Source organism: Perna viridis, chromosome 1 (genome assembly GCF_037379345.1).
Source record: "Perna viridis isolate PV_CMFRI_1.1 ecotype Kerala chromosome 1, ASM3737934v1, whole genome shotgun sequence".
NCBI lineage: Eukaryota > Metazoa > Mollusca > Bivalvia > Mytilida > Mytilidae > Perna > Perna viridis.
In genome coordinates, this window is record NC_142445.1 from 67,295,284 (window position 1) to 67,312,122 (window position 16,839).

Genomic DNA, 16,839 nt, shown 5'->3' on the forward strand with positions numbered 1-16,839 from the left:
GACTATTTAGCTGACCCCGCCGTGCTGTCCGTTCAGGGGCAAATCCGTAGAAAGAAAATTACAGGTCTTTATAGAAACATTTTTTTTCAGATAAGATATTTAATTGCAACAACTAGACTATGTTTTTTAAAGCTTAGAATTTATATCATAAGGCAGATAAATAACCATTATCGATTATTCTTCTAGATAAACTTTATTTATGGGATTTTTACAGTGTAACGCCTAACGGGAGAGTATGATTTGACTTCTCCATCGAGGATCGTACCCTAGACCGCTCGGTGACAAGCCAGCGACAAAGCGATTCGGCTGAAGAAGTAATATGTGAGCCAAGTCAATAATCTCACTACCCACTACAACGCAGGTAGGCCGTCCTGCCACAATAGATAGATATAGATAGATTTATCTCGATACATTTACAAACACACACAACAGTTGCAACGTATACACATAATACTGTTAGTAAGAATTAAATAATTCTCAAAATCACATATAATATATATACATAACCAGAACATATAAATTGTATCGAAAATTTGAGATATAAATTCACAGAATAAGAAAAATTGTCAGGAAAACAGGTTGTGCTAAAATTAGTTCTTATCAAAAATTGATGTTTAAATTTCGAAGGCTTATTTGCAATGTGGACCCAAGACGAAAAAAATAACTTCTAAGTTAAAAAAAAAAAAAGAGCAACAACCGGCTTAAGACTTAGGCAGAAAAAAAGTAAGTCTGGTTTACCACGAATATAAAATATAAAAGTATAATACAATAGATTTTGTCTATTGCAGTCGTCAATGAATAGAACATCTTCAGCAAGGTTGTGTTTCAAGCTTTCCATATTTGTCAGTGAGGACAGTCTTTCTATTTTTATTCTAACATTATTTTTATAGATTCATTTGCAGACGAATATGACAGAAAAACTCGTAGTCCGCCAAAAATGACCTCTTCCTATACAACCATATATATGATGGGAAGAAGGAAACGATGCTACAAAAGAAAAGGTGGTTGCAAAAGAAGTAAAATCTGGTCCACAAAAGAAGTCAAATCAAAAACCATTAACACATAAACAAGCGAACAAAGAGTTCTCAAAACAACACAGAAGTAACACGGTCGCTTATACTCCTACAACAAGTTAGAATGGCACCAAGCCTGAAAATAGCTTGCCAGACACCTCTAGCATTGCTGGAGTAGGTCGCTTGTGAAGGACAAAAGGAACAGCACTTTGAAAAAACAACATCACATTCTTTGTCTCGTGAGAATTCAAGTTATCAACGTAACGAACATAACGAAAAAACAGTATCACACTATTTGTCGCAGTAAAATACAGTCTACCAACGCAATAAAGACACAGCACCACATACTCCATCTCAGGAGAATGAAGTCGAGGTAGAAAACTTGGATTCACAACTTGCTCTCTTGAACGGTACTGATAAGAGACTCAATTTATCACTATTTTTTTATTGATCAGGAAAATACACGTACATGTATAAAAATGAACGTATTACATGTAGTTATTTTCAAAAACAAACATTACATTGTCTTAAGCTGACATGCCCCCTGTTTTTGCTGGAGTTGCTCATTTACTTTAGTTACTGTGTATGTATTATTTTGGTTATTTTATGTTCTTTGTTGTGTTTGTCTGTTTTCCATATCTGGCCTTTGTCCCTGAGTTACATTCTTTTGATTTCCGCTAGAATCTTAGTTCCCTTGATTACTCTTTGTGTAGAGGTATAATTAATGTGTATAATGAGGTTTTGTTTTCGATTCTGCTTATAGTATCTCCTTTATTGTTTCTCTATATTTCAGCCACTTTTTCTTGATTTATTCTATCACATCTTTTCCTTTCTTTGGAGTCCAAACAGCTTCAGGGGAAAACAACAATTCAGTATCTAATGCATCATTTTGTCTCTACAAGGTGAAAATCCAACAGTCATTTAAAACAGAGATTAGAAGCCAGATTTCTGTCAAAAAAGGTATTTATCAGAAATAAAAATGTATGATGTGGAAGGATAATGCCAAGAATTCGTCACATTTTTTTTGGAAAATTTCAAATGAAACAAAAAGTATGTTACAGGTAATCGTAAAATATTTTCAAAACATTACGGTCAAGTTCATCTTATCATGCATTAATAAATGATATTTCATTAGATTTGAATTCAAATTTTTTTTTAATGAATTTTGATTTAAATGTGAAAGTACATTTTTTCGATAAAGAAAAATATTTTAACACTACAATGGCGTTAAGCTGCATTTCTATATTCGAGAAATGTGTATGGGCGCAGGACACCCCTACACTTCCGAAGCACTTGCTCGACTTTTTTTTTTAGAAAGTGGCGGAGTCGTACTGCAAGTGGTTTAGTTTTTTGGGTGCTGTCTTTGTTTTCCTTATTTTCAATTTTATATATAATTGTTTAAATTGAAAATTTTACTATCGACAGTGTGGAAATGAAGTTTGTGTAAGCTCCTGTTTATCGAATGTCTCTTCATTTATCAATCAAGAAAGGAGATAAGAAAATTGAGCCGAAATGAGAGAAAAAAAGAATAGCATTTTGTGCCCTGTTCTTTACATGCTATATTTACAGGTGAGAAAGTGAAGATAATTGGTAGACCAGAGAAAAACGGGTTTATAATGGCCAAAAAAAGACTAAACTTAACAGATCAAAGCATGGATTGATTCTCACTTACACAAATGATAAGCCAGCGTAGTAAACAATCGTCTACAAAAATTGAATTCTGAGATTTTTATTCAATAAAAATGGCGATTGTTTTGCCAAATTACTACCTGTGACGAAAGAATTTTATGAATTTCTGAACATATTTAATAGCGAAACACATATGAATTAGGCTTATTCAGTTTATGTAGTGGAACATGCAATTTTTGTGATATTATCTTAAAACTCTAAAACATTTTCTTTCTATACACCAGATAGTTTGTACAGTTTATATTTGGCATATATGATTTTCTATAGTAAACTAGGTAAAAAATCACAACACGAAGCATTATGGAAGCTAACATTATCCATTATACATATACATGTATTTACTTCTTCATTACAATATTAATGACAGCATTAAAAGCTACATCAAAAAGAATTTTTGCTTTTTAAAGATCTTACAATAAACTACATTCTCCCTGACGGTAGATGCTGCTTTACCCACTGTTTTAAGCCGAAATTATAGAAAAGTCACCGGTCCTTCCTTTTGCTGTAATGTACTAATACGTATGTGAAAAACAGAAAAAACATTATCGGGATAACTTGTGGTTCAAAGCAAAACAAAAAAATTAAATATGTAGCATTAACTTCGTCAATCAAAGTAAACATGTCTTTGACCCGAATAAGGTCAGTGCTCGACGTCATGGTAATTGATCTAAGTAACTTAAGTGGAGAATGTACACGGGGTTCATCCTAAAATAAAACAAAACTATCAAGACGTAAATAATTAAGTTTATAGAAAACTTGTTCCTTTATTGCAAACTATAAGACTTGACATTTTTTACTTGTAGATTTTTGTCTTTGAAATAACGAATTGAAAAGCGAATTGTTTAATCAAGCAAAGAATACATCAAGACTATTCAAAAGTAACCCATAACGTTGTAAACATTTCACCTTGTTAGTGTCACAGAGATGTAATTAACTTTTTGTTATTGATAAAATGACTCTCAATACAAGTCAGGATTTTTTTTATTATTTTGCCTGAAATACTACTCTCTTTTGAATTTCTATCGTAAATTTTCTTAGCAATGCATGACAAAACCAAAGAAGACCTTCCGTAACTCCGATACCTTGAAAAAATCATAACAAAGCAGAAATTAATTAGTCTCCAATATAACACAATTCCCATGTTATTGGTAGTATCTTTTAACATCGATATAAATCTACTCTTTCTCCGTTCAACATTCAAAATTTTCTTAATCTATTCACTCTCCATATACCATTTATATACGTTAGTTCACGAACAGTCAATCTAATAACCTATAATATGTTTAATTCGGTACAAGACCGAGTAATACAATCAAATATTTTATTTTGCCTTGGTAAAAAAAAAAGTTAAATTGCAACAAATGTTACTAGTATAAGGACATTTCGATATCGATAATTAAAAATATAGAAAAGTTGAACGGTTTTCATTTTGTACGAGAGGTGTATAAAAGTGAGATAAGGAGAAAAAACAAAAGACCAGTCCTACAGTCAAGCCTTTTTTTAATCTGTGCCACATACACAGTTGTTGCTGATATTAGTGTTTAAGTCAAACTAGAAAATCATACATTCAAATTCAGTTAAAATGCCTCAATACGAACAGAAAAGCGGCCGGACATTTTGAACACTGGAAACAACTCAAATGCTTTAATTTCAATAAAACAAGGTTTGAATTGCAAGAAAACACATAAGATACCTCTTGATCGGTTGATTTATGTCCTGTACGAAATTTTGAATATGTCCAGTGTATTTTTAGTAGTGAATTACGTTACTTCTGGACACCCATGTTGAATAATTATAGTTTCATCATACAATTATTCGAAAGTGCGCTTCAAATGATACCATTCGATAGATAAACAGTAAATTCACAACACGAAACAAATATTTTGTTTAAAAATTGTTATCTCTTTAAGATACTCTATATTTTATAACATCTAGTAAACAAAAAGTAATAAACAAAATGAAATGGAAACCAAGTTATCTTTATTATTCTTTGGACACATTATTAGCAAAGATGAAGGCCAATTTAGCAACCTATTTCCATTCATACATATTCAAGGTGATACTTAGAAAACAATTGTGCTTTCAAATCCAATTGGAATGTTTATAATTAGCTTAACGGGAATGACCGACTTTGTAACGTAATTCACTTATAACAGTGTAATATATATTCCATGGCTTTCTCAAGCTTTAATTGGAGCACATAACAAAATTGGAAGGTTAAACAGGAATAACAACTAATTGCAATATTTTGGCAAGTAATATTTAAAAAGAAATAAATCATATCTGAAATATAAAGAAACAATAAAGAAGATACTATAAGCAGAATCGAGAACAAAAACCCCTTATCCACATTAATTATACTTCTACATCAAAGAGTAATCAAGAGAACTAAGGGAAATCAGAAGAATGTAATCCAGGGACGAAGACAAGACACGGAAAACAGACGAAGACAACAAAGAACATAAAGTAACTAAGATAATACATACAAAGTAACAAAAATAAATGAGCAACTCAGACTCCACTAAAACTGGGAGCATGGACCAGGTGCACTGGTTGGGTAAGCGTCCTCTGCTTTTCTTGAAACATTCGTCGAGCTGCTCATAAAATTTCAAGTCCGGGGTAGACGAAAGAGGAAATGAAAACTATGATACGTTAAACAAATCAGTTCATGATGAAGATGGATACACCATAACGATCCACGAGTTCATGATGACGACCATAAAACTTCTGTAGTGATGACTTCAATCTTGTAACAACATAACCCTATTCCAGAAGCCTAATTGTAAGAAGTCTAGCGCGATGCAAAAAAGTCCACGTAGGTACGACAAGCTGTATGAGTATGAGTTGTGATATGAAAACTCCATACGCATGCTGAAAGGATGTTGCCACAGATGAAAGGAAAGTTGACAAATCTGAATGAAAAGTCATCACGTTTGTCGTAAAATGTTGTTTATAGTTTTCATTTACCATCAATCTCTAGGTGTATGTCAAGATACGAGGCTAACTTCACAGTGTCTGTGGTATCCTTTATCTCATGTTTTTGGGGTAGATGCGATGTATCAACTCCCTGATACTAGGATTGTTTAAAGATAATACGTCATCTATATAGCTGAGAAATTGAAATTGATCGTTGGTATATCCTTAAAGGTGCATTATCAAATATTTTATTGTGATTATGCTTGAGTTCAATATATATTCCTTGTTTTCAAGCGATCTGAATAAACATAAAAAAAATAATTCATCTATATCAGTTCACGAAGAAGCACACATATCTTTTTTTTTTGATTACTTAAATTCTTGCAATGATTAAATGGCTTTTGTTTTTCGAAAGTTATTCCTATCTTTGTTTAGCTTAATTTAATGTTTTTCACGACAATTTGTCATGTAAAACCATTTTCTGTAATCAAAATACACAGTTTATGAACCGGTGAATTACGTTGTAACAAACGTACAATGTTGTGAATTAAGTTACTTCGTAATATATACTAATGCTTAATTCATATATCATACATAGCAATATACCATTGTCATAACATCTTACCGATGCATGTATTCTTCATTTCTAAATTACCGGTAAATTAAACTGAAAATCAATGATATCTAAATAATTGCACCCAACTGAAATTACGGACACTTACGACTAGAGGGATTCTTTACATCAGGAACGCCTAAATACAATTGATCCCGCGTCACAACTTCCTTTCTAAAGATGCAGTATGATAGGCGATGCCGCTGATAATGATTTATAGTTAATTTTTTCCGAGAAGAGTGTTTTTTATCCGTTTAAAAAAATCACCGTAATGTAATTCACTGTAACGTATTTCATGGACTTATACTTTACCAAGAATGTGAAAAAAATATATAGCACCTGAAAAATCTGCTTAAGAGTCATTTATGACTGACATTGGTTTGTGTATAAATAAGAATGTGGAAAGTTTACTATCACCATTAAAAGATGCAAGAGACACCGTAACGTAATTCACAATTAAATGCACATTTGGAAACAAAATAAAAATCATGTATTTTTTCAATAAAAAACATTATCCTTTACATGTGAATAATTCATTTTCAGCTTGTTTATAATTTCATGTATTTTTTCCTCACATAGACTTACCGTATGTGTCAGTTACATTTGCATGAACATTTCAGGAAATTTGTAACGTAATTCACTATGTTTCATGGGACATCCGTATTTTGTGGAAAAAAAATAAATCGTTTTCGATGTAAAAATAACTGTTAAAATTATGTTTTCTAGCAATTGTTCTCCCTAGAAAACGTATTGGGCATTCTTCATTTAGAGTATTTTATATTTTTCTATGTATTTTAAGGGAAACCCTATTTTGTGACATAGGGCTTTTGTCGATTGAGTATTAGATATTTATCGTTTTTTGTTTCAATGAACCGGACCAATGCCCCGTAAACTATGTTTTAACAATCTTGCATAATCCTGATAGTAATTTGAACCCAAAACTATATCAGGAAATAGTTTTTTGTCTTTAAAAATAGCTTGTGACTACGGAAATTGGCTTTGGCGCACTTTAACTGAATTTGAGTGATAAGCAAAGCTCAATATTTGAACACTCCCACTCCACACCTCTGTTATCATGAAACCGTATTGTCAAAATATAAACAAACTCGTCTAACAGAAGTGGGTGCCGATTCAGTCTGAAATCCCACTATATGACAAAGTTTGGTACAAACAGATCACGTTCATCATACATAAACATGCTAAAACAAAATCGCGAAAAATCCAAAGAAAAGAAATAATTAACCGAAAGTGTCAAGTGACAAAGTGAGTATGTTTAATAGTTTCAGGCATATCCCAGACCAAAAGAAGATTTGCATGACAATTTAGTTGCAAGTCTGCTTTCGTGATGTAACATCATTTCGGTCAACACTTTTCATGACGGTGGCAGTAGAACGTTTGAAATTATATCTTTAATCGTATTTGTTCAAAGACAATTTGTCTTTTATTTTCCTCCATTCAAGTAAATCATCCTTGAACGCACTAAAAGGGCAAATATTTTATATCAATCTGTCTTACTTAATAAAGATAACAACAAAACATTGAAAAAGAATATGTATCAACAATGTTCACGACACTTACAACATTCTAAGGGACAAATCATTTGGATTTATCTTTTTCACATTGAATCAACTTTTAAATCAACAATTTTATAATTTTTTGCAGTCAATTTTACTTAAGCTCCAAACCATCATCAACATTGTAGATTTATGTCTTGTTATGAATGGGACTTTGTGTTCTTAAATAACGACTTTCTTTTGTTGCTATGTGTGATCAATGAGAATAAGTGAGATTACATAGAAGTTCCGCGTCTGTGTTAAAAGTTTAAACATTCATTTAAAGCTAATCCTGTTTCAGATCTCGATATATATAGGACGTCGCTAACACCCCACCCCTTTTATATGGTTTGTATCAACAGTGGATTTCTACGCGGAAATTATTGCATTTCGGGAATTAAAAAAAATCTAGTTGAATAACACACCTTACTCTTCGAACGTCTACTTTCCTTTCATTTGTATCTTCTGTATTACTACTCCATCACAAGAAATCAACACCATGAATATTATTACAGAATCGTGACAGTTTAAAGGCAGGACAAAATGTTACATTGAGCCCGAAATGGCGAGATTTGATGTTCTATCGAGCCGTTCAATGTTTATCCACGACGTCACGGTTGGTTTGACGTAAATTTGTCTTTTTGATATAGCCGATGTTTTTTTAAGTATCACCACTGTAGCATGAGATTATAAAACTTCTGTCAGTAAGAACAATTGAAAAACGATAAACTATCATTACATCAATAACTCTTCCAAAATGGTTTAGACGAATGACTGATCCCAAGTGTATCAGTAGCTTTCTTCGCGAGTTGCTTTTGTCATATCTCATTACGAAAAATCATAACATGAAGGATGGAAGAAATCTAACTTAATGTCAAATATTAACACAGACTTCAGAGAAAACTCAAGCGAACGAGTTGTGAGAAAAGAGTTTTAATCGATAATTTAACAATTTTTTTATTTGTTGATTTTTCAGTTTTATTATTTTTATCTGTGATCATTTTTTGTGTTTACATTTTTGTCATTTTTATTGAACTTTTGTCAAAATATTCCAATGAATTAAAAAAAAATACAACATATAGCTGTTTTCCTAAACATGGGTTGTCTATTAGTTTCAATGAAGTATGAACTAAAATAATTATTCATTATTCTGGCATGTAGACCAGGAATGTAGTTCTGCGACAACTTGACAAACAGAATCTATGAAACTTATATTTTCAAGATAATATTTTAAGTTTGCTAAAATACACCTTGGAGCATTGAACAAGGTCTTTTATAGATATGGAAATGGCAAAATAAAAAATATGAATAATTCAAATGTGATTTTTTACAAATACCAGCGTATATCGTCTGTATGTTTCCAGATCGACCCAATTGTATCATGACAAGCTTGTTAATTATACCTTGAAGAAACATCAGGATTGATGCTAGTATAGGATTGACATTTACATATATCATTAAGATGCTCGCAGTTATAGGACAAGATATTTCTTTATATGCTTTATTTATTTTAGTAATACTTTTTAATGGGGCACACAATGTTTTGGTACATTTGACAAAATTTAGAATTTGTCATAAACTGTCAAACAGCAAATTTACAGTCACTCCTCTTGGACAGTTAAATTCTATGTCAATCATGCATTGTCTTGGAATCTGTAGAGAGACTACTGGATGTACATTCGTAAATTACAACTGGAGTAAAGAGACATGTTCTATGTTTGAAAAATTAGATATAACTTCTGAAATTAGTTCAACTTTGGATACAACATCTCTTTATTACGACGGTAAGGATTTTATATAACACCTTTCTTATACTTGTTAATGGTTTGTGTTACTCAAAACTGTTGAATTCGAAGTAAGAAAATAATCGCATTTTTTTTTTTGCTTTTATATCACTATTGATGGGCAAAGTTTGTAGTATTGTCTGGCAAGTATGTGTATCCTCACAGACGGACCATTAGCTGTCTTGATAAAGCGGGAACATATATCATTATTTCGTATGACCATTTTTATAACAAATTTATACTCCCCAAGAATTATGAAAAGGTACTAGCTTCTTCCAGTACTTGGTCTATCTGCATTTATATACTGTCACTGTAACTAAAGATACGGTCTCATATCTACCCGTTTATTGGCGTAGTCTTATTTCTTGCAGAACTCGAGCTACCTTGCTCTGACAGGGACCCCCATAAAAAAGCAAACAACAAAATAAAAACAAACAAACAAAATGAATTGTTTGTTTTTGTTTTTAAAAAGCTTATCAAAAATATTTTGACTGCATGTCATCTGGTTTGTGTTAACCCTTTTTCCATCGGTTGATACTAGACATAAGCAAAGAGAAATTACTAAGTACATTGAAATATTCCATATCCTGCTACAGCTGCTTACATGATCTAAGCATGATAAAGTTAAGGTTGTTGTATGAATATTCGGCTTTACTAGTATAGTGTTTAGCTTTTAAATATACATTGGTTTGGAAAGATCTTGCCATAATCAAATTACCGAGTTAAAATATAAAAAAATGTATGAACCAAAGTTAAAATATTTTACCTTGCCATGGGAAATACAGATGATTTAAAACATTTGAATTTTCGAATGCATTATAATTTAATAGTTTATCTTCATGAAGAACACATTATAATGGTTCATGTAATTGAGTTTCATAAAAAGAATTTTGAGGTATGAGTGTCAAGAGTTAAAAACATCGTGGAATTTTAATATGACAAAAACTATCGCAATATGACAGTTTTTGTTTTGTTTTGTTTACATTTTAGAATCAGTATCAAATACTGTCTGTCCAACTGATTGGTACTATGATCCGACAACAGGGCTTTGTCATTACTTAAGTGAAGCTTTGGTTGACTGGATCTCTGCTAAGGTATGTTTACTACCAAACGAAGGCTGCATTTGTTTTCGAAACATATAATATAGTTTACCACTGCAAAGAAAAAACAGTCAAATTTGTTCAATACAACTTCATTTTTTTTGGGGAGATTTATGTACGGAACAAGTTAAACTTACTCGATTTAAATGCTTGCTTTGTTGTTCACTTGTTGTCACACGACGCCATCCCTCTAAATATGCTATCCTTTAAACAAATTTTAACTTTTGTATTTTTACAAAGCTTAAAAATAAAAAGATAACTCATGCAGGACAACTACATGTATCTTACACGTTTAAATGGTTAGAGTCTATGCAGGTCCTTTTACAATCGATGTTAATGACGTCATAGTACCAAGCCAGGTTACACACAATAACCTGATTTGTTTAAATAGAACCAACTAATCAGAAATCTTGTTACAAAACAATTTAAATTATACCAGGAGATACAACAGGGTTGATGCAAACAAAAATATGTTAGGAAGCATTTGATGAGGATGAGACATGTCTATGCCTCAAAATAAAAAGACTCACTGTTAATGGAAAATGAATTAATCTATGCGTTCCTAGTGTACAGTATATTGTGTCAATGTCTTCTGTTTATTTTTTTCTAATAATTACAGGAACAATGCTGGAACATGGGAGGTTATCTCACAGAAGTGAAAAGTTACAACGAATGGATATTTTTGAAGAACAAAATCATTGCGATGTATGGTATGAGGATACAAATCTTGAAGAGCAATTATGTTTACGGACAAAGAAATAAATGAAGAATATAAGTGCCTAATATTTTTTATTCTACTGAATAATCCATGCATTTAAACGTGGAAAACAATATCATTTTTTTAATCCCGTTTCCATGACGACAATCAAACAATTTCACTATACTGCTAGAAGGTCGTTCCATGTCGTTTTCAAATGTTCTGTTTCCATGGAAACCATAAATGAATTCATTTTAAAATTTTGTTCTGCATTTATTGACATCTTCATTTTAATATCAAATATTAGAACTTGTCATAGTTGTTCAAAAAGAGTCCAAAGTACTTTTTCAAAAATGGTAATTTTTGCATTATCGGAATGTTCTTGCATTATCAAGTGTTTTAGTGAATTTTAATTTGCAACTACAAAAAATGCACCCATAGATAAATGATTTATGAAATGCTACAAAATATGAAGTTAATTCTATGATGTATGAGAAAATTGGACAAGTGTTCTTATTCTATTTTGTGAAAAATTACCTTGATATGGTTACCATGTCAAAAAAGTGAAAATATGAACTTTTGGATATTTTCTATTTTCTACACCTGAAACCTTTGAACTTTTAATAATTTTTCATTAGCATCAAGTGATAAAAATGTTTATCTATAGACGGGATATACCTATTAAAACAAAACAAATATATGTTGTGGTAATAATAAAGGTAAAGGTGATGAGAAAAATGCATGTTTATCAAAACAGAAATAATGATGTCAGTCATTGAAATGAGAAAATTTGACCTTGAAGTTTAAAAACTAGCTTTTTATATTCCTTTGCATTCATTAACAGTAACTGTTTAACTGCTTACTTAAAATGATTATGATTATAAAAAAAATACAGTTTGCCATTTTCAAGAATTTCTCAAAATCAAAAAATAACCGATCCATAGTTTCCCATCTTTTTCTTGTGTAACGACAGTTCTGTCCACTTTGGAAAGTATACAGATATCTATGGGCGCATTTTTGTGCTGTATATGGTATTAACATGGCATAAAACAGAATTTTGAAAGAAAAAAAAAGAGACAGTTTTTTGGAAACAATTGTAGACACCTTTATTAACCTGTTATGAGAAATTAAGGATTAACGTATCTACACTCTGACTAAACACTGACTGTATCATTATCACGAAGTTGTCAAACTATCTACAGCATAAATTTATAATATAATATAATATAATATAATATAATATAATATAATATAATATAATAATGGTTTCCATGGTAACGAGTCCAGTTAAAACATCAAAAGTAACATTTTGGTAGTTAATGTAAAATTAATTGTTTCCATGGCAACGGGTTTGCAAGAATAAAAGATTCTGCTATTTTTGACGATATTATGTCATATAGACTTACTTTAGTGATTATGGGATTTGAAAGTTTGAGGTTTCAGTATGATTTTGGTCTTAACATAGAATTACTCTTGAATATTAAAGCAAATGAACAGATTAAAAAAAGACTAATCGAAGGTCAAAACAAACAAAAAAAACGGTGTGTACAGCCAACGTGACGATGAGCGTATTCTTTTGTCTTATACTAAGAAAGATTACAGCGTAGAAATCAACAATTTATTTAGCTTTTATTGCACCTTAGTAAGGAATAACATATTGTTACCTTTCAATACAAATATTCAGAAAAATTCCGTGTCCTTCATTAGAAGGATTTAACAAAATAGCTTTATCTAATCTTAGTCTTAATTTATTTACATTTAAAGAAAAATATGAAATATATGAAAATTGAGATTTGAAAAAAAAATTAGAAATTAAGGAAAGCAAAAGTAAAAAGTAAACTCTACTGCATTCTCTAAAAGCATTTCTCTGTTGTGTAATGTATTTGTCGTTACAAAGAATGGAAATAATGATATACAATTCTTTTTAAAGACCGTAACACTTGGATTGGAATTCGGAAGAGCAATGACTACATGTATTCCTATGATGGAAGAGCTGGCAAAAGTCCCTCTAGTCTTGTGTATACAAACTGGGGAGAGGGATTTCCATCGTATGCGTATGATTGTGTTGCATTGAGGAAAACTTTGAGTTACCAATGGAAAGACATAAATTGTAGCCGACCGCGAAGATTTTCATGTTCCATGGTAGGTTGACAAGTCTGATTCAACGCTATGGACTTAGTTTTCTTATTTGCAGGAAAATTAATCCTGCAATGAGGTATATTTCGAAGTAAGAAATAAATCACGGGAACTTCATTTTATCATTGTTTTACCACGGGCTGACCATTTATGCCACACTGTTGTACCCCGAACGATATCGAATGGTAAAAATATCGGCATAAATGGTCAGCCCGTGGTAAAGCAATGATATAATGGAGTTTCCGTGATTTATTTAGATTCTGATAGGACAATTACGAGATTTTTTTTTATTTTCTTGACCTATTACGGTAACCTCAGGCCCGCCATATTTGTCCATATTTAGCTGTTGAAATGGTCGCTAGAGAAACTTTCCTTTGTATTATTTATAACGAAGGGTGAATTAAGTAGAACGATTATTATAAGATCAGTGTTCAAACATGGACAGGTACAATATTTCATGATTCATTGACGATTGTTACTCTACGTTTTCATACAATGCCATGATGGTGCACATGGCACGTACTACCGTGTACGCGTGAAAGTGGTTTTTAGGGAATATAATATAGCATTTTTAGTAGAGTCCGAGTTGCTCATTTGCTTTTGTTACTTTGATTTTAGTTACTTTATGTTCTTTGTTGAGTCTGTTTTCCATGTCTGGTCTTTGTCCCTGGATTGCATTCTTTTGATTACCGCTATAACCTTGGTTCCCTTGATTACTCTGTCTAAAACATAACGTTTAATATTTTTATTAAATATGAATTTGATGTTCAATGATTGAAAATAGCTGAGACACATCGGAATGTCACGTGTGTTTGTTAACATGATTAAGGTGGGCAGTAAATTCACACACACATGACACGCCCAATAAGTCGCGTGCTGTTCATAAAGCAATCGAACATCAACAACAGTTGTGGTCTCAAAGCCTTTTAAGGACGTCATATTAGAATTAAATATAATGCAGAGAGTTTATGAAAGGCATAATACTTTAAATTGTATTCTTTAATATGTTTTCAGTACTGTTATTGCAATATATAGTTTCTTTTATTTTATACTACAGCCTGCAGTGATGTGCATGTGAAGAATGATTAGCTGTTTCTTCCCGTGTGGTTTGACAAATTAATTTGACTAACGAATCATTTGTTTTTGAATAGTTACGTTGTAAATCATTTTGATTTTGATCAACTGTATTTAGAGGAGACGTTCTATACAATGTAAGCTATAAGTTGTTTTTTTTTTTAATTCATGTCTGATGAAGCATAATTATTGCTATTAATAGTGTATGCTGATAATTTGTTTGTTTGTTTGTTTGTTTTTTTTTTTTTTGTAATCTTCATGAAAACTCTAATTGTTGAATAAATAAGACAATTTCCACTGCAGTTCCAAGAGTTCACATCACAAAATTCTCTAAACATCATTAACAAATAGTAATGTTATAATTGTCATTACAATTTTATACATGAAATGAATGATCTAATTTTGCAACATTCAGATAACATTGATAATCCTTTTTATCATTTACTCTTTGATAAAGACAGTTTTTATATTTTATATTCGCACATTGCAACAAAAAACGTGTAAACAATATATAGCACATACCCTAAAAACGCTCTACATACTTGTCATGAATTTATAAACAATACGGCAGCTTGTGTGAACCAGAATAGTCTTACACGAATTTATTGATATAGAGTAATATTTAAAAAATAATGTAATCATGTGACATATTTAAATAAATTTAGTATAACATCACTGAAAACATATCCGAAACCGACAAGAACGATAAAGAGAAGATATGGGAACAAAAAAAAAATGTTTTAATATATTTTAAAACAGATGAGAACATACGTTTAAGACCAATATGGAATTCTATCTTTTTGTGCCTTTTAAAAAATGGAAACAATTTTTTTTTCTAAATCATATGAATACCTTCTCTTTTTCGTACATTAAGACCGTTGGAAGACGTGTAATTTCCATTTGATTTTTATTTACCTATTTTTGGTAAATTAATGTGTTAATCCTATTTTTAAACACATGTTTTTCATTTATTTTTCATGGTGGTCCTAAACATATGAAAAGCATATGTTACAGTTTTTCCAATGTATAACACCCACTCATTAAGTAGCAGTCTTTATAAAAATCAGACAGGAGGTGATTCATGCATGCCAAAAAAAAAACGCCAACTTTACCTTTATTTTCTATTCAGAGTCAGTTACAGGCCACATAATCAGTCTTGTTTTTTTCATTTGGGTGTCGCGCTTTTGAGATAAAATTCATATAGATTGTAAATGAAATTAGCACTTTGAAAGAGTTATCGTTAACGATTTGTTTCATTTTGGTTGATTTTAGTGTATGATAAATGATTTACTAAAAAGTGCAGATCTGAATACAGAAAGAACGAATGTTACCTTAAAATATAGCATCTGAAGATAAAAAAAAAACATTGCTTGTTCGGTGGGTTTTTCTACACCATGAACCACCTGTGCCATAGGCAGTCTCTGATTTTTTAGGGACTGGTACCTAAAACAATATTTAATTTACAATAGTACTATGTATTTACAGATATTTCACACCTATATAAAGTACCTAACGCAAGAAACCTAAATAAGTTTCACTACTATGGTAATTATCTAAGTAATACTGTTGTTATTTCTAGATTACTATTAGGTTCACTAAGCAGTTTAAAAGATGTGCATTATGAAATGAACTTTTGAGAAAGGCAGTGAATTTTAAAACAAATATGTCAAAACAAAGTGTTGGTGTTAATTTATTTTATTTATTTTCCAAATCAGTTCTGAAATCAACATTTTAAAACAGTTTACGCATAACAATGTATAACATTTAACAAAAGTAGAGAGAGTAGGTACTTATAAAGGAATTAAGAATCGCTGAAAATATGTTCCTTCTCCTCCGCGCGTGCATGGGTATGCGCGTGACCAAAGTCGAAAGTATTGGTAAGGTGAATTTTTCACTTAAAATGTTTGACACATTATATATGAAAGTAAGGTTTTCCATTGAAAATTAAGTATTTCGTAGTTTCTCATGAAACGAGCCTACTTCTTTTAATCTAAAACTTTTCTTTCAGTTCGCTATACAATGTTAACTCCGCATTTAGAACATTTCCAAACCAATTAATCTTGAAATTCATTCCGTTTCCTTTTCGAAAATTTTGTTTCCCAGAGATATACAATTGTAATTAAAAGTAGTGCCGTGACCCTCGAATATAGCTCCTAAATAATCTTATATTAATAAGGGCAAAATTTTAAAATATATTCAATATGTGTTGAAAATAACTACAATCAATTACTATTTTATTACACATTTTGTTCATCGTGAAATAC

The 16,839-nt window shown here is 31.1% G+C and overlaps 1 protein-coding gene across 1 annotated transcript; it reads left to right on the forward strand.

Annotated features, from left to right (window-relative positions):
* Window positions 1–9,420: 9,420 nt before the first annotated feature.
* Window positions 9,421–14,579, forward strand: LOC148629965 (perlucin-like protein). Its single transcript, XM_088579096.1, has 5 exons — window positions 9,421–9,568; window positions 10,559–10,662; window positions 11,288–11,378; window positions 13,296–13,507; window positions 14,559–14,579. The coding sequence occupies exons 1-5, from the start codon at window positions 9,421–9,423 to the stop codon at window positions 14,577–14,579; spliced, it is 576 nt and encodes a 191-aa protein (XP_088435222.1).
* Window positions 14,580–16,839: the final 2,260 nt, after the last annotated feature.

What these genes read in the sequence shown, in the direction of transcription:
- LOC148629965 (XM_088579096.1), top strand. Translation starts at nt 9,421, where the DNA reads ATGCATTGTCTTGGAATCTGTAGAGAGACTACTGGATGTACATTCGTA. An exon ending in TTGACTGGATCTCTGCTAAG is followed by an intron (nt 10,663 to 11,287) that starts GTATGTTTACTA and finishes TAATAATTACAG; the next exon opens with GAACAATGCTGGAACATGGG. An exon ending in GAAGATTTTCATGTTCCATG is followed by an intron (nt 13,508 to 14,558) that starts GTAGGTTGACAA and finishes TTTATACTACAG; the next exon opens with CCTGCAGTGATGTGCATGTG.